We start from the raw sequence: 24414 nt of genomic DNA on the forward strand, positions 1-24414 counted from the left end.
GCCAGTTATAATGGAAAGTAAAATAGCCAGCACATCCCATGAGCTGTAGTATAAAACACTAGTGCATGCTTGACAAATTTTCGTAACTCTTTCATGATGAATCCAATATACTCCCACACAAAGAGGGCTCCCCTCCTGGTGAGGTCAGCATGAACTGGACTAACAAGAATACATGTCAGCTTGTCACATACATGCCTTCCATACCTCTTTTTTTTCTTATTTTCCTTAGGTTGTTTTGATTAACAAAGCTTTGGGATTCAAACACAAAGCCTCTTTCAATCAACAAACTTACTGCCGAGGAATTCAGTGCCTTTAAAACTTGCAGACTTGACCATGGACCCATTGAGAGTCAGGAGCAGAATTCAGAAGCAACGTTCCCAGTCTTGTGCTCAAAGAATCATGGACATCTCACGGAATAATGTAGATAATATAGTACTTCTATTTCTAGTAATTTCTTACTTGACAGCTTTTCTCCCAACTTAAGAGCAGAGGCTCAGAGTTATAAACCTAAGCAATAAGAACTAAAATAGTAGCCTAGAGAGTAGAAATAGTATCTCAATTTAGCTAACAAATATATTCCTATTACCACCAAAAAGCAACTGAATTTTCTTTAAATAAGATTCCTCTACCATTTCAGAGGGATCTGTTGCATGTTTTTAGGAGAGTATGTCACCCTTGACATTTCTCATTTTCAAAATCAACTGAAGAGTATTAGTGAGGTAAAAAAGCCTTACTTGACTGGCTCCTCTGGCATCCTTTTTTACGCAGAACATCCTCTATTGAAGTATCAAAGATTAACTGAATATTTTGCAAAAGACCCTGTAAAAATAATTTTAAAAAATTAAAAGCCAGTTAGATCAATTTAGGATTAACCAATAACTAATCTGTCTCAAATCCTACTGACCGGATTTAGCCATAAGTACATATGTAAAAACAATCTACAATGCATTGAACCTGACGCACACTGAAAAAAATTCTGTTGATAGTTTTGTTATATATAATTTCAATACTATAAGCAACAAAATCAAGTATGTTCTGAAACAGGTCATGATAAAACAGTTAATCAGCAACAAGCTCAAATCTCCATTTCCCTGGAGGACATTTTAGTTTGTAGTTCTATGAGACATTCATCCTGAAGTCAAAGCCAACTTTTGAAGTTCCTGCCCCATCGCACTTCCATCCTTAGCCAGACATTCCCATGCACCATACTTCACTGTCTCCTCAGTTCTGCTGTCACTACCCTGAGAGAGGGTATATAAAACCTATAAAACCAGACAAGTATCTGTTTCACTTTAAAAAAAAAAAAATCTCAAAAACCAAAAAAAATTACTTTAAAAACACATTACGTCAGTGACCCACTTAACAATACAGCTCCAAAACCAGTTCTAAGAGCACAACTGATGGGCTAACTTAGCCATGGAAGCAGGAATGGAGAGGCTGTGGGCAAGAGCTTCTGGCTTTCCTGCCAAAACCAATCACCCCATGGAACCACACTCCATCAAGTCACGCTCTGGCTGACAACTAGATGGCACAACAGGATGAAAAAGAAAGGGCTTTTCAAATTCTTGAAGCCATGAGTTCAAGTTTGATTTCAGCTGTGGGTGAAAAGAAGTCTCCCTTAACGCACTTGGGCCAGATCACATCACTGTATGAGGTAGGAAGAAATTTTCATTTTATAGGAAAACCAGGAAGTTTCTAATTGCTTAATTTTAAAACAAAAGAGAAACAATAAATGTTTTCCACAAAAAGAAAAAAAATCTCATTTACAGGACTGATCAAAACATTTTGCTCTATTTTTTCAATTTTTTCCCATTTTTTTCTTTTTTCTTTATTAAATTGAAACGAAAGTTTGTTCAGAATGGCAAACCAAGATACTCTTTTAGGGAATGGGCCAACACCACATCCTTTGTCTCCATTACAAATTCTTTCTTTCTTCCATCTTTCTTTTTCAAATAAAATTTAACAAATATTGACATGTTCCTATGACTTGAACAGAAAAATAGGTCTACAAGAAATTCACAGTTCTCCAAGAAATTAAAATTCTACAAATTACCACAAAAAATATAACAGGTTCGTAAGTCTTAAGTCTGGAAAAGAAAGCGGATGATTGCACAGGAAAGCCCATCAACTGGTTTTGTGCACTTTTCCTGGTCTTAGACCTTTGCTTTACCAGTTCTTTGTTTTCAGGAACCCTCAAATTCACACAACACAGATCCAGCAACGAACAAAAACACGCTCTGGAGAAATTCTGCTTGGGAACACCTATGACCCCACCAAATCCAAGAGGCGTTGGGAGAACAAAACTGCGCCTATTGCATCTTCTCAAACTAGTTGCATTTACGTCCTTACCTCACTAGTGACCCAAGCTCCTCCAGGTTACCTACCCTGAAATGATTCTCCCGAATGGACCCTTTCGCCACATACATTCTGCTGTTCTCTGCTTTCAGCTGCTCATAGAAAGGCTCCTCCAGGATGAAACTGTCAATAAGGTCACAGCCAACATACAGGTTATAGTTCTCCCCTGTTATTTGCACGGTGAGGTTCTTCCACTGCGAGTCAGCTAGGTCCACATCTTCCAGGGAAATCACGTTCTGGAAGCCATCCACCCAGTAGATAAGGTCCAGGGTGTTGGCCCGGCCGTTGGAAATGATCTCAAACTGCCTCTCACTGATGCCAGGACCCTCTAAAGCAAGGATAGTGCCTCTAGATTGCCTGTCCTGTCTCAGGGTGGCTGAAAGGATAAAGCCCTCATTTTGCCGTATGAGTTTGACAATCTTTTTTAATTTCTCTGGTTTACATGGAGGTATATGGTCAAACCGAATGAAACGATATGCTGGGATAGTGGGGTCTGGACCACGGAACAATTTTGCTCCAACTGTCTTTCGGTTTATGTTACTGATCTGAAGTAAATCAAAGGTAGTGTCCTCTTCCTTGTCACCATCTGAAAAAGTTAACAGTGTGTGACAATGTGTCTACAAAAACTGTTATAAGAAACACAACTCAGCACACCGTACCGAGTAACTGCAGTTATACAACAGACGTGAAGATCACCAGAGTAAACCCTACTTTCCTACTTCCATAAACAGACCTGTTCCTACCAGCATGCGAGTGGTATTTTTCACCTGTCATCTTCCTTTATGTGACAACCCTCACCTTCTCAGTGTGTAAATATGTTTGATTATATAAGTACACATACGGCTATATATTTTATAGCCCTATATAATACACACTTGTATATATACATACGTGCTGTATGTTCATGTATATGCCTACGCATGGATGCATGTAACAATGTAATCATTAAATATTTTTATATATATGAATGGATAAGGAAATTGAGCCAATTTCTATATTTTTAGCTATCAGCTAATAAAACTCAAATTATGAGAAGCCACGGGGCCACATGACAACAGGAAGCAAGAGATTTGCTTTTTAAAGATCCAGGCCAAGAAGTCAGATGTAAATGAGGGTCTGGCACTGTGCCAATTTACATTCTACTTATATTTGGTCTGTAGAGGTATATTTCTCTACCTCTATCTTTTTAAAATGTTCACACCACCCTGATTCTGTTTATATTACTTGTACTACACATTTCCACTGCAGAGGAAAATATAATGGCAATTATTTCTGAGACTATATATATTTTGATCAACAATTTTTAAAGAACACAGTTTTTGGATATTTATTGGGCAATATTCATTTAGCACTTGTAAGACATATCTACCAAAAATAACCCCAGAAACTACTATTCCAAGCACTTCTAAAAAAAAAAAAGAAATCATAGATGAATACTTCGCCCACTGTAGCTCAGGTAAGCCAATGTTTTACACCAACATTTAGCTTTGGGAGTTACTCTGTATCTAGTTAAGAAGTGTCAGAACTTACCCTGAGCATTTGAGGAAACCCACAGGGTTATCAAGACAGCAAGCCACAACAGCCCACTGCTCTGCAGCATAACTCCTACGAATAAACCAAAAAGTAGTATTAGGGAAATAATATCTATCAACTACAAATATTTCAATTCACCTCATGAAATGCCATAACTCCCATTATAAGCAACTATGCACATAAAATCATAGCTTCTATCTTGTCTGATTCTTGAAGTACTTATTCTGGGGTTATTCTTGATCAAGTGAAGGGAAGAGGAATTCTGGATGATAAAGCTCCTTTTTACCTAAGTGTCCTTAAAAATAGAAAAGCAAAGACATGCAGAAAATATATGCCATTATTTTCTGCACAGTACTGCAGCAGCTGGCATGAGGAACCACATGATGCTACAGGAGATAGAGCTTATTAGTAGCTGTATCTTTACTTTGCAGCACCATGTTCAGCTGAAATTCCTTACGGGATAATGGGATCTCACTGGATGCTGGTTCTGAGTACCAGGGGTACCCTTCGGTACCTTTTCCAGTGCATCACGCAAACTCCTCTCTCTTTCCTGTGTGTATCTATAAAAGCATATACAAATATCGTTTACCCATTCTTACAATCCTCCGTACACAGCCATAGCTGAGTAAAGCGACTTTTAACGGGATGCCATTTCTGCCCTGCCGCAGCACTATGCCGTGTTAAGCCACGTAACTGCCCCTCCCTACGCGCGTGCACTCGCAATGAACGGAGCAGCCGGCGCCCACCGGAACGAGTGCTCACGCCTCGCGCCGGGCACAGCCCGGCCGCTCCAGCGCTGCGCTAACTCCACGCGTTTCTGGAAGGACGCGGGGGTGCCGCCTTTTACTGCCAATATTTTCTTTTTCCTTATTACCTGCCACCCCGAGGCCCCACCGCTAGCGCCGGTCACCAGCAAACGCCAGGAAGCCTCTGTCACCTCTCAGACCCAGCGCCTCCCCCGTGGGACCCTGCCCCGACGGCTGCGGCGGGCAGGGCTGCCACACAGCGCCTCCCCTGCTGCCGCCCGGGGCTGCCCCCCGCCCCGCGGGGCCTTCCCAGGGGAAGGTCGCTTCATTTTGCGCCCCGAGTACCCGCGGGGGACAGCAGCGCGGAGCGCCCAGCCGGCTGCCCAGGCTGAGCTCCGGCCGGAGCAGCCCCCAGCGCTTCCTCTGGTCCCGCTGGGCGGCAGCCGCCCCCACGGCGGGGGGAAGCTCCACGGCGGGGCACGGCGCCTTCCCGCCTTGCGCCTCACCTGGTATGGGGGGGGCCGACGGAGCGCTGAGGCGAGGCCGGTGGGGGGAGTGGAGCGCGCTGCCCTGCTCCCGCTGCTGCTGCTGCCGCCGCAAGTCCCTCCACAGCCCCGCGCCCCGCGCCGCCGCCTTTATGGGCTGCGGGCCGGGCCCCGCTGTCAATCAGCGGCGCCGGGGCGCGCCCCCGGCTCGCTCCTCCGCGGCGGTGACACAACTCCCGCCGCCCCCCTCCCCACCGGGCGGCCCGCGCTTGCCTACCTGCGAGGCCATCCCGGGCCCGGGCCCTCCCCTGCACCGCCCTCGGCGGGCGGTGCAGGGGCGGTACGGGAGGCGGGCTGGGCGGCCGGGGCCCTCCCCCCAGGGAGAGGAGCGGCGCGGAGGGGCGGGGAGAGGAGGCCGAGCGCGCCGTCGTGCCCCCGCTTTATCGAGGGGACGAGCGCGGCCGCCCCGGCGCGGCAGAGTCCCCGGGAGGCGGCGCCAGGTGCCGGTAGCCGAGAACCGGCTGCGGCCGCGACCTGTCGCCGGGGCCTCCCGAGCCCGGTCCCCGCGAGCGAGGCGGGCGGCACCGGCCCCCGGGGCCCGGCCCGGCCGGGGGCTTCGCGAATCCTCGCCTGAGAGGTCGGTGCTCCTGCCGCCACTGCTGCAAAACTCGGGCTCCCCGAGGACTGAATCCTCTCCCTTTTATCCTTTTTATGTTTAATTACGCAGCAGCCCAAAGGCGAGACTTGCCCCAGTCGCCTTCCCCGCCTCCGTTTGCAAAGTGCTTGCTGGGGGTCAGTCGGCAGCTTCTCAAGTGAGCCCAAGCACCCCGTCCTTCCTTTCTCCACGGGAAGCACCGTCCTCTCTGATCTCAAGGACGGCGCAGTGGGCTTGCTTGGGCATGCTCCACCTAATGAAACTGGCGCACAAGCAGTCTCACTCGGGCTGCTCCCAGTCTCCTTGGGAGGACTGGAAGGTGTCTCCACAAGCAAGGACTCCAGTCCCAACCCTTGGACTAGCTGGTCACCATACTGAGGAGGCAGCCAACATGGTGGCAGGCACCATGCTTTACATTGGAGCAGGAGAATGGATCCCTGTGGTGGGTCTGCAGAACCTGCCCTCACACATGGAAACATTTCAGAAGTGAAGTGAAGACCAGGATCCCCGCTGCTGAGACCCAAACTGGGGTTGCAGACTATCTGGGGAAGGATCCTGCATCTGATGCAGAGAGGCATGGATTTGGCTGTGTTGCCTGCAAAATCCAAGAAATGGAGCCCTGCCAAATGTATGGGTGGATAAACATCGCAAATGTTAACAAAAAAAAAAAAGAGGACAGATAAAAACAGCATAAGAAGTCGTTAACTTTGCTCATCACCATTTGAAATTCCAGTAGAAAAAGGTGTTGATGTTTCAGAACTCGGAAGACTTCAGAAGGTTCAATCTGTCACTAGAGCAGAAAACACCAACGCAAGCATCGCTGCCTTTCCTTTTGCCGTGGAAGCTCTTTCCAACTTGTCTGTCCTTGGCCTTGCAGGGTAGCGGGAGCCAAAGAGCCTTCCCCTTTCTCACAGGGTCCAGGGGACTGAGCCAAGCTAGGAGGGAGAGGGCTTTTTTGTCTTCCTAAGACATTTGTTTTTCAGTTTTGCGAAACCTCAAGAATTTTAAAAAATAGCTAATGAAGCTCACAAAACCTCAAATTCTACTGAGTTTACTCATTCCCACTACTATATTAAGACTTAGTCTTTATATCTATATATGTAGTTGTATGGTGTGTTTTCCACAAGACTTTGAACAGCACTGGCACAACTCTCGTCAGGAAACTGCTCTGGGTTTATGCTTGGAGAAGAGAGGACAGCAAAATGTTTACAAGAACTAGAAGTTATCTTTGAGGAAGTGCGGTTCACTATTGGTACATTCATATATGAAGACTTTTTACAGTGGAAATCTTTAAGTCTGTAAAAGGACAGTGAAAAGTAAAGAGACAAACTTTATCATGATTACTTTTAATGAGCCATCTCATAACAAAACTCTTCTTTCCATCTTGGTGGGTGTTGCAGGAATGAAGGATTGATAGCGTATTGTTTCAAGCCGAGTGATTTATATACAGGACGATGACCTTTGAGAAGACAGATTTGGTTCTGTTCTTTCCACGACTGTGAAAATGCTCACTGCTCACTTTCCCCTGGCCACCTTGGAAGAGGTAAACGTCCTCTTCTTTCCAAGATTCCTGACGGAAAGGCTCACAGGAACAAATGTGCACTCTGTGTTCCCCAGCTAGCCAATGTACACATGCAAATGTCAGAATAATGTTCACGTTTCTCCATCTACCTGCTTTTTTAGTACAAGGTGAAAGTGAGCAATGGTAATTAGATAATAAAGTCAGATTCACTAACATTTAGGAACGCTAGTGAGGTAACAGCAGTTCTCATACTAATGGTTTTCTGTAATGTTTTACCTTTCATTGTGTTTTTCTTCAGACTGGCACATCAGGCATGAGCACAGGTCCTTAACTTCTCATTTCTTTATGCACCTCCCTTTGCCTTTTTCAGTCTACTGTTTGGTGTTTTGCTTTTTTTCCCGTCTGCACCAGCACTAGGGGACTTCCATTTTGGATGATGTGAGCATCACGCAAGGTAACATGTGTTACTGAAGATCACTCAGGAGTGGCAGGATTCTCTCTCAGAACTGTGATTTGATGGGTCTCCACCAAATAATTTCTGTTCTTGCCTAGGAGTTTGTCAGTGACATTCCGACTTAGCTCATCTTGGAGCAAGTCTTGAACTCTACATTAGAAGAAATCCCACTAAAGAAGTGGAATACTCTATACATAGTAGGATTTTTTTTTTGACTGCTTTTTTATAAAATTGAAGTTATGGTGGCATGATGCCAGAAAACAAACTCCATGAGTTTTGCTTGGTGAAATCCTTATCGGCCTTTTTTTTCTTTTCCCACAAAAGCATCCCCACTAATTGAAATGGATCTAGTTCCACAAATATAATGAGGAGTCCTTCAGGTGTTATTCTGCAGTTCTGGATGTTCACCTGATACTGATAAACATTCTTTCTGAAATATTGTCCCACAGGCATGAAGAATTTTTCTTTTTTTTTCTTCTTGTGGTGAGGTTTGATTTTCATAATTCAATATATCGGGGTTCCAAAACTGAAACAGATGACTTCAGATTAGCATGTGACTCAGCCATTCAGTTTTTTGAATGAACTCATAGCTATAGGGAGAGAGACCTGTGTGGTTCCTCAGACAACATGTTAGTTGTACAGTACAGTAAGTTGTACAATAGTACAGTAAGTACTCCAGCTAAATGCGGATTTTGAATGCTGGAATAGGCTACACAAGGGACAGTGAATTCATCTATGATGAGAGAGAAAGTTATTTTTGACAAAGCTTTATATATGCTTTAGTTCAAGTTCTGGTGCATAAGTAGTCAGAAAAAATGAGCATCAAAATCAGGTACTTAGTTTTCTGTTCTTTGATTCAAAGGGAGAAGAATTTCCAACCTTCCTTAAATAATTTCCAGGTATAAAATGTATCCAGATGCAAATGCTAACACATTCTGTCAGAACAAATGTCCATAGGCTGTACGAGTACTAGCTGGTATACTTCTACAATGATCTTGTCAAAGAGGGAAATCTTGTTACCACCTGTTTACAAACCTTGTCTTTACTCAGCAAAGTGCTTATACATAAAGGCTTGTTCAGTGGTGTCGGCAGGAGAACTCTGAGTTTAAGGCTAGGCACATGTTTAAGTGTTTTGCTAAATTGGTTCCTACATGGTTTAACTGGTGTCACACAGTAACTTATGGAAAGAGCCGTAAATGGAGCCATACACTTCTAATTCACAGTCGGAAACTTTAATCTGGAAACTGTTTTTTTCCCTGTCCTTATAATACATATGACAAAACAAATATCCATCTACAAACAGTTAAATGTGTCCTTAACCATTTTACAGAATTTTTGTATTCTTTCCCCACATGTGAGCTGCTGAACATGTCAAGGCTGCCAAATATTTGCAGCCTCCAAAAAGGAACATTCCCCTACCAAGTGCAATGCAAATGAGCACTGCAAACGCTCAGTAAATCCCACGTTGTTGCTCTGGGTTCCAAAAAAACCCCTTTTACTAGATTCAAAACAGATTTATTACCCAAAGACCTGCTTTTATTACAACTTGGTTACATAGTTTCACATTCTATCACAAAGGTATTGATATTTTCACTTATTACAGGAAAAGAACACATCACTGCAGCAGTGACTTTTAAACAGCTAAGACTATCCTTATTATCCAAGCTGTAATATTATCCTTTTTTTTTTTTATCTGCAGTGCTGTGCTTGCTGTATGTAAAGTGGAATTTGGTCTGTTGTATTTACATATGTTCAAAGACAGCCCAAATCTCAAGCTTTTAGATGGTTTGGATTCAGTGCTGAAGTTGATAGTACTTTTAGCTGAGGAGCAAGTGAGTACAACTGAAATGATAACTTCAGTGGTTCAGCCAGATCATAAAACTTGTTCAAGGGACCAGATGCCATTCATTTCAGGAGGAGGTAAGAGCCTTTGAAGGTTTGGACATAGCTGCTTTTCACTTATTTTGGTGAAATAAAATACTGAACGAATACTGAGGGCTTAAAAAGTTACAGCAAATGTTTGAATGATCTCAGTCTGAAAAGGATTTTTTATTGCAATGAGACCCATGTTTGTGTTTCACCAGAATCGTGCGGGGTCCTTGCTTACCCGTGCAACTGCCCCATGAAACACGGGTTACTCCCACTGCTGCACGTGTGTGGGGGCCCATCCTGCAGGGACTTTAGGTGCAGACAGAGGATAGGAGCCCCTCTCCTGGACAGACCTGCAGCCCCGTGCCTGAGGGTGCTGCCTCTGTCACGCTGTCTCCCTCCTCTTGGCAAGGGCCTGGGCATCTGCTACCTTCCGCTTGCCCTCCATTTTCCTACAGGTACGGCAGGGTGGCTGGCCGACAGCGAAGTGTGGTCTCACCAGGTACAGCTCATCCCTGAAACATGGGATTCAGAGAGTCTGAAGAGATCAAGAGGCACAACTTGGAAGAGAAACCGAATGGACGAAAGCTCCAACAGGGCAAAAAACCCCATACTCAAAGAAATTAAATTGACTGCAAGAAATTTGAAAGGCCACAGAGAACAGTCTGGGGGTTTCATATCTCTCCATATGTTCAAAACTCCCACAGATGGAGTCATGGGTCCCACAGGATGAAGTGAAGAGATGAAAGAAAGCAATTCATGAAACTACTACAGCTGGCTGTGTGTCACAAACTGGGAGAAAGAGCGTCATTCAGCTGTGGCCTGATAATGATTATGATGATTAAAGCTGAACAAATAATTCCCATATATATTTTTTTCACTCTAATATGTGTTTTGCCTCTTTTTCCCCCCATAAGAGCATCCACACACAGACCACAGCTTCCCCTACCATATTAATTACTTGGGTGTGCTCACATAGCATTGTTGATGAATAATTAAAATCCAAATCATCTTGCTTAGCTGTGAATGGTCAGAGGAATCAGATGGCAGCATTTCGGCTCCCCAGTCAGCACACCATCGCTTCCTGAACAAATACTTGGGCATATGTATTAAAAGTGGGGCCTCTTATAGTACTTGTGCTTACAAGCATCCATTTTGCTGTGAAATGGCTCTGAAAGCCATCATCCACATAGAATTAAATAATTTCAAAAATCTCTCTGAAATAGTCCAAAGGTGAAGAAAATCAGTTTTGCTGTTACGTTCCTTGTTCCACTGTGTCTGTCTCTGGTACTTTTGAAAAGTGGACAGGGAGAAATTTGCTCTGATGATAACCATGGACTACTCAATTTGGCATATAATGAAATGCTGGAGGAACTAGAGCAATGGGGAAAATATCCATTACAGCATACACCAGAAGCCAAACAATGTATCTCCACAGACATTTGTTGCAGACTTGCCAGTTCCTAGCATTATTTATTTATCCATTTATTTGTAATTGGTTCTATGTTTCACTCTATTCAAGAATGGCTTGAATTGGCTTCACATCAGTTAAAAGACTATAAGGAAACTGCAATTTGTTCCCCTTCCTACAAAACATACCCTTCTTCTTTCTATCCATGTTCTCTGGCATAAAAATTATAAGCTAGTCAACAGTGATATAATTCAACCTATGCATGGTCTACTGATATTAATAGTCTTGCTTGTTTACTTACTTTACAACAATTAACTCATTTTTCCCTAGTGATGTTATTTTCTTATGATTGCTTCATTTTCCTTTCCATGAGTGCTCACAACGATGTGCTGGAAATGGGTGCACAGGAACGGACTGACATTCATCAAGTGAACAGGGACATTAATATTTATTATTGTCTTGCATTTATTTAGTTAGTTATGTTTTGAGAATATTCACTTCTAAGAAACCACACAAGAACAAAGCTGGTTCTACTTCAAGAAAAGCTCTGCTGACCAGAAACTGTCTCGTTTTTCTCTCAGCTAACCACATGATGCATCTTAAATTTACAGGGTTCACAACGTTAAGGAGAAGAGAAGTAGTTGATGGTTGTGGCATTTTTGCAACTGGGTGAATGTTTTTGCAGGGGTGGGGAAGAGCCTGTGTTCATGTCACTGGTGGTGGATGTCTACATGTTGGTGAGATTTGCATGGTGTTCTATTAATGCATTTGTGTAAGTATAAGTGTGTGACTGTTCAAAGGTGTGTCCCTCACTATGGTATCTCTGGAAGCAACCTGTGTTATGCCAGATTAAAGATTCTGAAGTTCAGACCTAGCCTGGGTAAAAATGTGTGGCTTTACTTCTATTTGTTTTGGTTAATCATGTGATACATGTTAATCCTGTCATCAGACACCCTTTGTTCAAATACAACAGAATGCCTTTCATTTGTCTTTTCATTTGGATTTAATACGTTTTTCTCAAAACTAAAAAAGCAAACAAGCAATTCTTCATTTAGTTTTAATTGCGCTTACTGTTATTCCTCATTCTTCTGCCCCCAAATCCTTAATGAAGGTGACATTTAACAGTCGCTAAAAAATATAGAATATATGGATTCAAGTCTAGATATCCACTGATAGGTCTAATCCCTTGCATATTTATTAAACTCCACCCAGAAACCATCTAGAAACCAGGTCAATAATGACCTTCAGATAATGCCATGTCCAAGGCAGATGGCTAGCTACTTATCTGTCAGCCTGGATGGCTCTTCATTCAAAAGTCCAGTTCTTGTAGCACACTCTGTTTTCTGCAGTTTAACTAATAATTCTCCATTTGCCCCTGGGCTTAATGTTTTGCTAACAGCTACAGAATTAGATATTTTGCATTTGCCTTCTCTACAAGGTCTGTCTTTGCATAAAAGGTACCATGAGCTTCCTTTGGTAAATCCAACTTGCCTTTACACGGTTTTTCTCCTTACGTTCACTTATTCTTTGTTTCAGTATTTACTCTAAATTCTTTGTGCGTTACTGAAATCTGATTTGCTCTTTCTTCTCCTTTATGTAATATATTTACATTAATTTTCTCCATTTCGTGTGAGACTGTCCCAGATGAGACAGATTCACTCAAATTACTTGCTACTGGGTTTGGAACCTCCCATGCCAGTTCCTTCAGAGTGCTGGTACAGAGATTATTTGATGATGTAAATTTTGAGCATGTCTTATTCTGGGAGTCTGGGCTTTTCTTCTACCTCAGATGTTCTCATTCTTTTTCAGTACCCTTTATTCCTTTTTCCGTACCCTTTATTCCTTTTTCCTTTTCCTTTTCTTTTATTTTCTTCTTTTTTTCTTCTCTTTTTTCTTTTTTTTTTTCTTGTGTTCAAAATCAATGTATAACTTTGAAATATGAACACCAGAAATTGATATATCTTTCCAGTCAAATGAGTGATAAAAATATCTTCCTTGTTCTATTGGTATTTGCCTATGTATGTGTATCCAAGGTTTATGTGCTTTTTCATAATCCTAACATAGTGCTGGATGCATTGTTCCATTAATTATCGTACATCGACCCTTTACAAATCTTTATTAGAATCCCTACTTCCTTTGTTATCACATTTCATTGAATTAAAATATGTGTTCTTAAGGGAGACCACCTCAAATTTTTGTGTAATCTGAAAACCTCAGCAGTTTTAGCATATTGTTTCAGGTACATACAGCTACTGAACATAGCTGCATTGAAAAGAGCCCCTTGTAGGACCTCCCTGCATTACTAACTCTTCAGCCACTCACAGTGAGGATCTTTCACTTACAACTATTGCTACAACTACAACATTTACTATGCTCTATGTACAACTGCTTTGTATCTATGATTGACCTATGTTGAAAAGATTCTAGGGAAAATAACTGACAAACCCTTAATATACATGACAGCAGAAGAGTTTAAATCTTGCTCAGAAAAACATTTCATTATTTTCTTGATCCTACTCTCAAGGAAAATTGAATTTCTGACCTTGAGCTAATGAAAAAATTCTAAAACATACAATATTGCTGAATTTGTAAGTTATTATCTGAAAGAGAATTAGAAAAAAACAATAAATATTTTTGTTAGAAATCTTTGTAGTGTTTGGCAAGATCTGCTCCTTTCTACCATGTCTGTAATATTTCTTACTTCCTTTATGGAACTATTGATTTCATACATTAGTCATGCCTGAGGGTGTTTTTCTATTTTGAGGTAGAAGATGCCCTGAAAATCTAAATCTTTTCAATTAGGTACTGTTATGCCTGTTACACTTATCAAGAGGAGTTGTCAATGGCTCTGTGTACACATAGATATTCTTGTCTCTGAAATGGAACTTGCTGTATAAGTAAGTCTATGGGCTTGAATAAGAAGTGCCCATACAGAAAATAAGAAGAGAACATATTTTCGCACTAGCTTTCCTACTAAATATCTTATTAAGTGCTCTCTTAGTACTGAGATAGAAAAAGTCAACCATATTTTTCTTCCGAAGCAAACAGCATAACTTTGATAAATACTTTTATTAAATTATAGAAATGCTGTCTTAGTTTAGCTGTTGTTCAGCTTCTTCCTTCCTTTGGGCCCCAGAATTACTGTGGCAGTTTGATGTACTTAAGGAGAGTAGAGGGAAGTACCCAACTACTACGCTGTGCGACCCAGCAGAATTCAAGACTTTTTCACATAAATATGGTTATATATCTTTATTTATCCTTTCAGACACCCAAAATCATACTAAAATGCCATTGGCTCCCACATTCAAAAGCAACTAGTAACTGGGCGTCTGTTTTTTATCAACTCGACACACCTTCAGAGTGACTAGTTCCTAGAGAATAAGTCTATGGAGGTGATTCATTATCATAGGCTTCTGTGTGGGGTTATTTTTCAATTTCTTTATAGAACTACAGGGGAAAGTTATATTTCTGCCACTGAATTTTGGATAGTAGGTGAAAAATAAGGTGGCTGTTTGGAGTAGCTCCTTTTAAAGGCTTTCAGACTTAGTTTAAAAGTTCAGTTTTCCATACAGCTTGCATAATATTACTGTGATAAGACAATGTTAGTAGATAGTCTATAGCCCTATTCAGATTTGATCTTGAGGAAACATTCTTGATCAGCTGTAATGTGTTTCTCTTCAGACAGAAAGTGGGCAGTAAGGCATATTCCCTGCATCAACCTCTTTGACTAAGAACTGTAGCTAGAGCTTTCAATAAGTAATACCCATATAAATGCCCTTGAGGCTACCTTCTTACATGTAATGAGAAGCCTTTATCAATATATAATAACCAAAGTTTGTGTTTTCAAATTCAGTGAAACTTTATTCATTAATTTTTTTTTATTTTTTGCACCATCACAGATAGTTAACTAAATCCTGATTTGCGTCCATTATTAAATTCCTCAGTGCTCTCTTGTTGTTATGATTTTCTCAGATTCATTTCCAGCATATGTAAATTGGTGGAGTATTTGGAGCATGAATAGTTGCGTGTACATTTTGTGTGCCAAAATTAGATTGAGGTTCGTTCTTTGTTGGAAATCAAGGTTTTAGTAATTAATAAAAGTCTAACTGCCTGACCTTTGTTTAGAATGACTATTTCAGCCTCTTAGATTGTAAAGTAAAGCTAGACACCACCTATAAAAGAGTGGATTTCACTCTGTAAAAGGAAATGGTGCAATCTCTTTAGCGGACCTGGGGCTTCTTGAAGGGATAAATGGACTATGGAGTAGGATGTGTTCAGCCAAATACTGCTTCCAGTCTCTTAAACCAACTTCTGAAGGGAGCTGATGCGTGGCACATAACCAGAGGATGAGGTTATTTGTACCACGTGGCCTAAGTGGCTCTTCTAGAGCTGCTTTTTGATGCTGAAGGGTAAGCTTGCCTTTTCACCCTGCTTTCTCCTCAGAGGTGTGCATCAGCCCAGTGTGAACAGGATGTAAATGTGGGTTATATGTCTCTGTTGTTGTGTGTCACTTAAAAGACTGCGATGAGATGATCAGCAAATTGACAGCATTAACGTATCACAGAGAAAGAGTAACAAGCTTACAGGGGTTGTAGTTCAAACAAACTTGAATGACATCTGGCTAATGATGTCAGTGGTGTAGCCGTAGGTATACAAGTTGTTCACTCACCGTTGCTACTATCTCAGTTAAGAGGATGTCTGTCATCTTTCTTTTAAACGTAACATAGTGATTTCTGCTCCTGGTAGGACGCAGTCTGTCCTTATCATATAAATCTGCAGTGATTAGTTCTGCCAGGAAAGTCAGTAGCTTCCAACTGCCTTAGACATATGGCCTCCAAAAGTCAGATTTATGGAAGAACATCTGTGATGCCACAGAAGAAAATTATCTCAGATTATTGTTGAAAAAAAGACAATGAAAGCTCTTTTCTGAGGTTTGGCCTGGTTAGAGTGCTGATTTTCTTAGAAATTCAGTCCCAGATATAATTAAAACTTCATCAGACTTCTGCATCATAGAAGTCTGTGTAAGGTTCAACACACAGCCAAAAGGAAATATATTTAAAAGCTTTCACAACACAAAACCAGACTGAGATCTTTGATCTTTACTGGATTGCTTTATAGACAACCTATTTCAAAACTGCATTTAGTCATCTGCCTCCATGATAGAAAGCAGATTTGGTGTACGTCTGTGCATGGTAAAAGTGGTAAGCGGGTCATGGCACAGGATCATGGAACAGTGTCGTCTTATGGACATTCCCTGTTTAAGTCCATTCTGCAATTTCATGACAACATACAAATATGTCAAAGAGCATCCTTTCCCAAGTAAGTAAGTAAGTAAATAAATAAATACAAGTGGTTGTGGGTTTTTTTCTTTTTTCCATGAGGAAAAGGAGAAGGTCCATAAGGAGAATTTAAAAGTAATGGGATTATGCTTGCTAAGGAAGAAAAAATTTCAAGTAGCAAAGTGAGATTTTGGAAAATTCCAATTGTGATGGGTTGAGAACTATCTATAAAAATATATATTTTTCTCACTTAACTCAGAAGCTGTTTATACAAGTCTTAGCTAGTCTTAGACTGACTCTTTCTGTGGTCAACCCAGAGACACAGGCATTTCCAGAGGATGACTCCTCCCCTCCTAAAAGCAAGTCCAAAATAAACAAGATCCAGAGGTGCTTACCAAAGACCAAAATGAACAAAACATGCCTTTAAAGGTTACAGTGACAGTAAATGACTGAGATGTCAAGAGTTCACACATTATTCTGATGAGCCTGAACAGATTTTTTTTCCTTAAGTGTTACCATCTATCTAACCTTTCCAAGGTCCCTTTGGCCTTCCTTGACTAAAGTCTCTATGAGTTCATAATTTGTTCTTTGAGTAGTGAGTTTTTACCCAGCCTCACAATTCAACATGTAGCCAAAATATCGAATATGGAAAATGCAGATACTGAAAAGTAACAGTGAAGACAAAGAAGAATGGGTACTTAAAATCGCAGAGTAAATGAATGAGGACATTAAGCCTGTCACACAGAAACAGGAGAAGGTAGAATGTGCTAAATTCAGGTATAGAGCTGGATGTTTAAGTCAATGCTGGACTCATAAAAAACAGATTCTGAAGGAGAGTTAATTTTTCATTGACCTTCCAAGCTCCATAACAGCAAGACAAACCCATCAGACAGTCAGGCGGGGAAAAAGAACAAATTATTCCAGCTCTTCTATCACGCCTCACTATTGAGAGGTATACAAAGTGGTGTAAGACCCATTGAAAACACCCAGAAGTTCCTTCATGTCAAACCACATTTACCCACAGGTTGGATCATCACAACAGGCTTCTGCCAGACATTGCAAAAAAATGAGCTCTGAGACAGCCTCAAAACCAGAAAATTTTAGTTTAGAGTATTAGCATGGGAAAAACTTAAAAGCTAATAAGAAGAGAATCAGATAGCCTTAACATAGAGATGTTGTTATCTGCACTGCCTGTAACATCCCTATCACATATATAGCAGTTGTTACTGGATGCCTTAGGATAATCCACAAGTATCAGATTAACTACACTACCAAGTATTAAGCAAACAGAAGAGATTTATGTCAGTAGGAAATAGAAGTTGACCCTCACCATGTAGGAATGTTCTTAGGAAGGGAGGATCAAGGAATGTTTTCTAGTCAGGCCATGATCCGTTGAGTTATTATTCTAATAAGAAATTTCTCTCTAAATCTCTGACTAGTCCAAAGAGTTGAAGTATGGTTGAACAAATAAAAAAAATTCTTTAATTCTGAACTGATCAAAAAATTAATTTGGACTTACTTTATGGACAGATACAAACTAAAATGGCATCAGTACGGTTTTCTGAAGCTTAAAGCATGAAATAAAAACCTCAGTAAGTATACAGTTCATGTTTCAAGCAGGCAACATGAAGATAACATGTGATGCTTGCTGTCTAAACCTCTCGAAGTAGAAAGGAGTCTCGTGGGAAATCTTAGATCTTCCAGAGAAGTGGTATACATAATAAAAAAACTTCTCACAAGTATAGTTAATTCTTTATATTTTTCAGGAAATATCACGTCTGTGATATTTCCGTGTCAGTTCTATGTACCCAATTTATGTAACAATGCTCAACTAAGAGTAAAATTGTTCGGGGAAATGCCTGATGCTTCTTGCACCACAAACATGTAAGATTTTTTTTGTTAGTTCTTTCACCTATGAAACTTGAGGAATCTCAGATGACAACTGCTAAATTGTATCCTAGAGACAGGCATGAAACAAACTCCTCAACTTATATGGATGGCCACAAGTAACTCCTCATTACAGCTACGTTTGGAAGGGAGTGTGAAGAGGTTACTAACCTATACATTAAACTGGGAAATTTTTGCCAGGAAAACATGCATTTCTGGAGTTGACAAGGCAGCATGCAGTGTCTCAGCATTACATTATACAGAACAAATTATGATGTCCATACTCAGTTTTTAATTATTCTTTACTCAAAAATGTCACAGAATTAGATGGGAACAGGGCTGGAATAAGGACTGGGATTGACAGTGGTTTACTGTTTCAAAGATGACTATTCCAGCTACTCCAAAATTCACATATAACCCTGACTGTTTGGAAGATTATTGGTCTCCTGAAGCTGCAAGGCACAGTTACTGTCCCAGGTTCAAGGTTATCTAAGCAATCAATTCCAAAGTGCCCCCCTTCTGTACCCATGGAGCAGCATGCAAAGCCACTTTATCCTTCGTATTATATGTACAGCTCAGGCTCAAACCTTGGCTCAACCTTTCCCAAAATGAACCAAGACCTTTTGGATATGTCTCAAGCACATAACAGCCATGGCTTTTTAGACAAACAGGTAGTGGGAAGGGGTTCACATACAAAATTTCTCAAGGTTTAAGCTAGAAGCTCAATGCCAGCCAGGAAAATGAGCCAAAAAACGCATCACGTGAATGTTGAGGCTTAGTGTCTGTTGAGGAGCAAAGGAGATCCACACGTGCACTGACTTAGTGCCTGGGAGGCTCAAAGAGATATGCTGCTCCCACTAACAGCAAGCTAAACTTCATATCTGGGCTCTCTGGAGAACCCGTGCTATTCCTGCCTCCTGTCTAACGGGGTTCCTCTGGGAAGTTTCACGTGGGCCTATACAACTGCACAGAAAGTGTGTACATCAGTGTCCTGAGCCGTGGGTCATCCAGACTGGGAGATGACTGAAACGTGTTATGCCTACTTACTGGCCTGCAAGCTGTATTTCTCTTCCAAGGAGATGAGAAAATGAGAATACAGGAGGTCATAAGGAAGGGCCTAGAATTTGCATGGATCTCATCCTGATGTTGTGTGCAATTAAATGTGTACCCAGACCTGAAAGCTTGGAGCATGCAAAGATCTCATAGTGTACCTGTAACACCAGACATCAATATTTTTGGAAAAAAAAAAGACTATTTCAAGGTGCTTGAGAACCCATGTAGAGATTCCAGTTTTATTTTAGGAATACTTTCCAAGGAAATTAACACTTATGTAGTAGCTAGGATTATACTGGCATATTTCCTGACCGACAGAGCTGAGTATAAACAAAGCACAGCAAGTCACCAGGTTGTGTGGATAAGGGATCCCTCATACAGGTCCTGTAGAATAAGCTCTTCATAACTCTTCCAGATACTTCTCAGATGCTTTCTTGGGTCAGAGTGAATGTATAAGGGATATTGGCATAAGGAAAGAGCAGGGGGCTCAGGAGCAGGGATGGAGAAGGCTTACAGTGCAAGAAGGTGCTCCAGAGGCAGAAGAGAAGAGGGCAGGTAGCTTAATTGTATTTGCTTGTTTTCAGAAGGTGAAGTTTGTATTACACTGAGTAGCAGCTTTTGTGTTCTCCTAAGGTCTGTGTTAACGAAGTTCAGGGGAACTTCATGAAAATGTTGTTAAGACCGTGAAAATTTAACACTATATCTGCTCCAAGGTGTTTTAGAAGTCTCTTGGAGGAAGTGTGATATTTTAAGTAATTTCAAGAAAGCATATAATTTGTTTACGAGTTCTAACCAGTCACAGAGTCACTGAAGAAAATTCATATGCAAACTCTTGTGGCTCTTTCAAGTCCATCTAATTTAAAAGTTAGAAGCAATGGAAAGTTAAAAGTCTGCAAATAGTGAGAATACAGCGGTCCCCTGGGTGTTATGTAATGCATATTTTAATTGAGGAAAAATGGTATTGATACTTCTCATAACTGTATATTTATATATTGTGGTCAGCCAACTGTGAAAAATATCTCCATCAGCTATTTCCTTTCTCTGTCATGGTTTGTAGGAAGCCTTCTGGAATATTTTTTGACAAGAAATATGAAACTACTTTTTAACATATTCCATTAGAACTATTTCCCCAGTCCAAGAAAGTGGTGGAGAATAAGTTGAATGGGGAGTAGACTTAGCTAGTCAAATGTTGGTTGGCTTGTGTCAGATACCTTGGACAAAATCTTGACAACTTTGCAGAAAAAAAACATGCATACAAGAAAAAATAGACTGGTGGGGGTATTAAAGATGTGAAGCATTCTCCATAGTATATAGGAGCTTCACTACCAGTGGTGCAGCCATCTTTGGCTGATGAAGCAGAAAGTGCATAGTGCAAGCAGATTTTTTTCATTGACTAGCTTTTTGGATTTGGCACAAAGAACAGTCTTTACCGACACGCGTTGACTGATACAGTACATGATGACAATAAAATTCCCTCCACTTTCTCCTCTCTCTCTGCATGAATGATGACTGTAATGACTCCGTCTTTGTTCTGTTGTTCACTCCTTGAATTGCTACTTGCAGTTGCCAAGTTGCTTTGCACCTGATTCATCAAAATAAAATCTTCTCCTCTACCACTCAAACCTGGGAAAGGAAATTATCTGAGGCTGGTTCAGTGGTTTCCAGAGGAACAGAGTCCTTATAGGTTGTGTGTTATTTCCTTGCCTTCTTCCATTCATTACCTGTTGTATTTTTCTGATAGTGCTTGATTCCATTTCCTCTCCCAGTTCACCATGTCATGGTGGTGGATGTAATTAAAAGTTTGGAATGAGAGGGTGTGCCTGCCATGAAATAAAATAATGCTTTTGGATTTGCACATCTGCAACATAGCATTTATTTTACTTCTCATTAAACATGTCAGAGTCTGTGAAGTGAATTGTTTGACTTTGAGAGGACTCCCCTGCTGGGAAAATGACGATATGCAGAAATGACACTTGTACCTTCTCAGCATCTCCCCAGATGAGATCCTTCTCACAGTAATGTGAGGCAGGGTTTCCAGATGTCACTGTCTCTAAAGGAAATAAGATCTTCTTCTGCTTTAGATGACCTGCACAATGTGTTTCACTTCAGTGCAGATGACTATGCCAGGAGTGCAGTATCACATCAATACTGTATCCCACAGCCTTACGGATGACAAAATATAGGACTATAAAGAAAATCTGTAGTGGGTGAAGTACAGTTCAGTGGTTCAATTCATGTTACGCTGAATCTCAACATCTGAAATCAACTAAGGAGTGACTGATTATATCTAAACCCTGGGTACCCCTTCCAAGAAAAAACAAAACAGTTCATGAAAAAAAAAAACAAAACCTGTGCTCTCTGAAGCTGGCAAATGGATCTTCCCTGCTACAGCAAATGCAAGATATGTGACCGCCATCTACTAGATGACCTGTGAAAAAACACAATTTGTGCTCAGAATAAGCTCAGCTAAAAACCTCCACACTAATTTACATGTCAAATGGGGCATCTGCACATTCAAGTGCTATATTTGGTTGTAAAATTGCAGTAAATACATGCAGGCATTTTTGTTTTCAAGCCACTGAATTTGCAAACAGGTAGGAGAATGTCAATCTTCCTGTTTCAAGCCTTCAGTACAACTTCATTTGGCTTTTCTCTAGTTACTGTGTTGGCTTACCACAACTGAGAAATAGACCTGATGTGCATTTCAGAAAAAAAGTGCAGATTTGTTGCCTATAAAGCAGTACACGGTTTCAATAAAGGCACCATTGTATCTCCATATTCCTCTTAGAATGTTTTAAGTTATTTACTCTAGCCCATTTCAGGAATTAGCTCACAAGCATGGTCTTCAGAGGACAGATTTTCTCCATTCCCTGCCCAGATTCAAGGGTACTTTGGTCACTTAACAAAAGGTTTCCTGGCTTTTGAAAGACTGAAAGTTTACGTGTGTCCACAACTCATTTTGCTCTCCTTTTCACTGCACTCACGATGTTGGCATGCACTTGCATAGTGACTGTTGAGACCCCTATGGGACATGAACGGGAACCAACAGTTGTCGATATATAAACCAGCATGCTGTAGGTGCATGGCCTAGAGGAACTGTAGTGGCCTTCTTTGATAGTGGATAAAGTTACTTGTTTACTCTGTCCAAGTTTTGTGCATAGAATAATTTTAAAGGACATACAGAGCTGTGGAAAGTACATTAAGAAAGTAGCAGCTCCTTAAGTACCTCCCCTGCTTATGCACTAGTGAAAAGCCCATTGCAGTAATTTCCTCCATTTTCCTTTCTTCATCTGGTCTTCACTCTTCTAGCTGCAGTTACCACACTGCCCTGCATGTCATTCACACCCAAATCCTGTCTTTTCCTAACATAACAAAGGAAAACATTATGGGTTGTGGCTGTTATTTGAGGAGGACTTAAAGAAACACACTGAGAACTTGAACAGTTTTCAGAAGCTGGCAAAGGGAGAGGAATATGCAGGAGAGAAGGAAGGATCAAAGTAACGAGAATGCTATATAGACAGGAAAGGTACAGGGACGAAAGAGGAGCTGTTTTCACAAACAAGACAAAATATGTCGTTCTTCACTAGCAACAGAAATTTCCCAGCTGCTTCCCTGAAGAAGCTGTTCTGGTTGCTGCAGTCCTGAGATTCAGCTGGTTGTGACCTAGGAATTTCCTTCACAGCCACATGGAAAGGTCTTCCTCAGTAGTGATGATGGTGACTGAAAGGGAAGGTGAGTTATAGAAACTTCTATCTGTATATAATTGTAAGATTTGCAGCACAAAAACCATGGGGCTCTCTGTGCCGGTTGAATTCAGCACAAAAAGCATGTGATGTTTCCCTAAAGTGATGATCTACACCAGCAATCCAAAAAGATGGGCAGAAAAGGAAAGGTTGAGGAGCTGGAGAAAGAAAAATGTAGAGAGGAGAGAAAAAGTAAGCCACTAGAAGTGGAAAAAAACATTAATAAAATAAGTGCTATAAAGAGATTTGTTTTGCTATGCTTTTTTATTACTCAAGAAACATATTTCTCTGGCCTATTGGAAAAGCAATGTCATTTTTGGATGGCGGTGATGTTCTACCTGAGTCAACCTGGTATGTAGTATAACCCCATATTTTGAGAAATGCCATGTGAGGAAGTGAAGGCTTCATTTATGTAGACTTGGAAAGGAAGTTATAAAAAACATTCTTTCCACTCAGATTTTTGTTGAATATAGAAAGGCTCCCTGTCTCTCACTGGCTCAGTCAGATAAGCATTCAGCTGAAATCATGTTATTTCACAGGCCTGACTCTCAAGAGAAGCCAATCTCCTCATGGGCCATTTGCCATACTGTCTGACCGTATAATCCAAATGAGCCACAAGCACCAAACAGTGATAAAATAGAGAAGGAGGATTCAATGGAAGACAGTGAAATAAGTAACCGTGTCCTATTTGTGGAATTATCAGCAAAGAAGGGTTTCTCAGCATCATGCTAGGGGCATTACTATGTTACAGAAGACACCTTCTACCAGGTGAAGAGCCTAGCTTACTATTTTAATAATTACACGGTAGGAGCACGTTTTATAAATTTCAGTGGAAAGGACAGAAGAAAAGTGTGAATCCATTTTCCCACTTACATGTAGAAGGGTGGACTTACAGAGGTCCTCCAGTTCTAGGTGTGACGGACAGACAGACACCGTCTTTACTGTCATAATAAGAAATGCCTCTAGCACCTTCTAGCCTTTCAAGCAAAAGAAATGGTCATTATATGCTAACTTAAATTTCCCTACATGTAACTTACTAGTTTGGTTTTTCATCTGCTCTGTTAAGAGATCCAATTCCTGGGGCTTTGGGGAAGAGAGATTCTTATTTCTTCTTTTCTTATTCTTTCTCTTCTTCGACAGTATGTGAGGGAATAGAAAATAGCTACTTCAGTGGGAAGCAGCAGGCAGTACCTTTTTCTGAGAATGTTTCTGTGTTTTATATGAATCAATAAATGAAACAACTCAATAGAATATATAAACATGCCAAAAAGGGATGCAGGACTCTCCCCCACAACTATGCTAGATTATACTGAGTGGCAGTTATGCAGAGGGTAAGAGCATGTCTTTATAAAGGGGTTAGTCTTTTATGAAATATTTTTCTTAGAAATGTTAGCCTAGCCTGAAAATGAGGCAGAATGGGAG

General features: G+C 40.9%; 1 protein-coding gene across 1 annotated transcript in view; it reads right to left on the reverse strand.

Moving 5' to 3' along the window:
* THBS2 (thrombospondin 2) overlaps positions 1-4057 on the reverse strand; it is a gene marked incomplete at its 3' end in the record, with an annotated part of 30693 nt that extends 26636 nt beyond the window's left edge. The window contains exons 1-3 of the mRNA XM_081997891.1: positions 3886-4057; positions 2385-2941; positions 735-819 (exon numbers count right to left, since the gene is read on the reverse strand). Of these exons, the coding sequence (XP_081854017.1) occupies positions 735-819; positions 2385-2941; positions 3886-3955 (712 nt within the window). The 5' untranslated portion in view covers positions 3956-4057. The remainder of the gene's footprint in view (positions 1-734; positions 820-2384; positions 2942-3885) is intronic.
* Between the last annotated feature and the right edge of the window lie 20357 nt (positions 4058-24414).

This window comes from Phaethon aethereus, assembly GCF_964289735.1.
Source record: "Phaethon aethereus genome assembly, chromosome: 3".
Lineage (NCBI taxonomy): Eukaryota > Metazoa > Chordata > Aves > Phaethontiformes > Phaethontidae > Phaethon > Phaethon aethereus.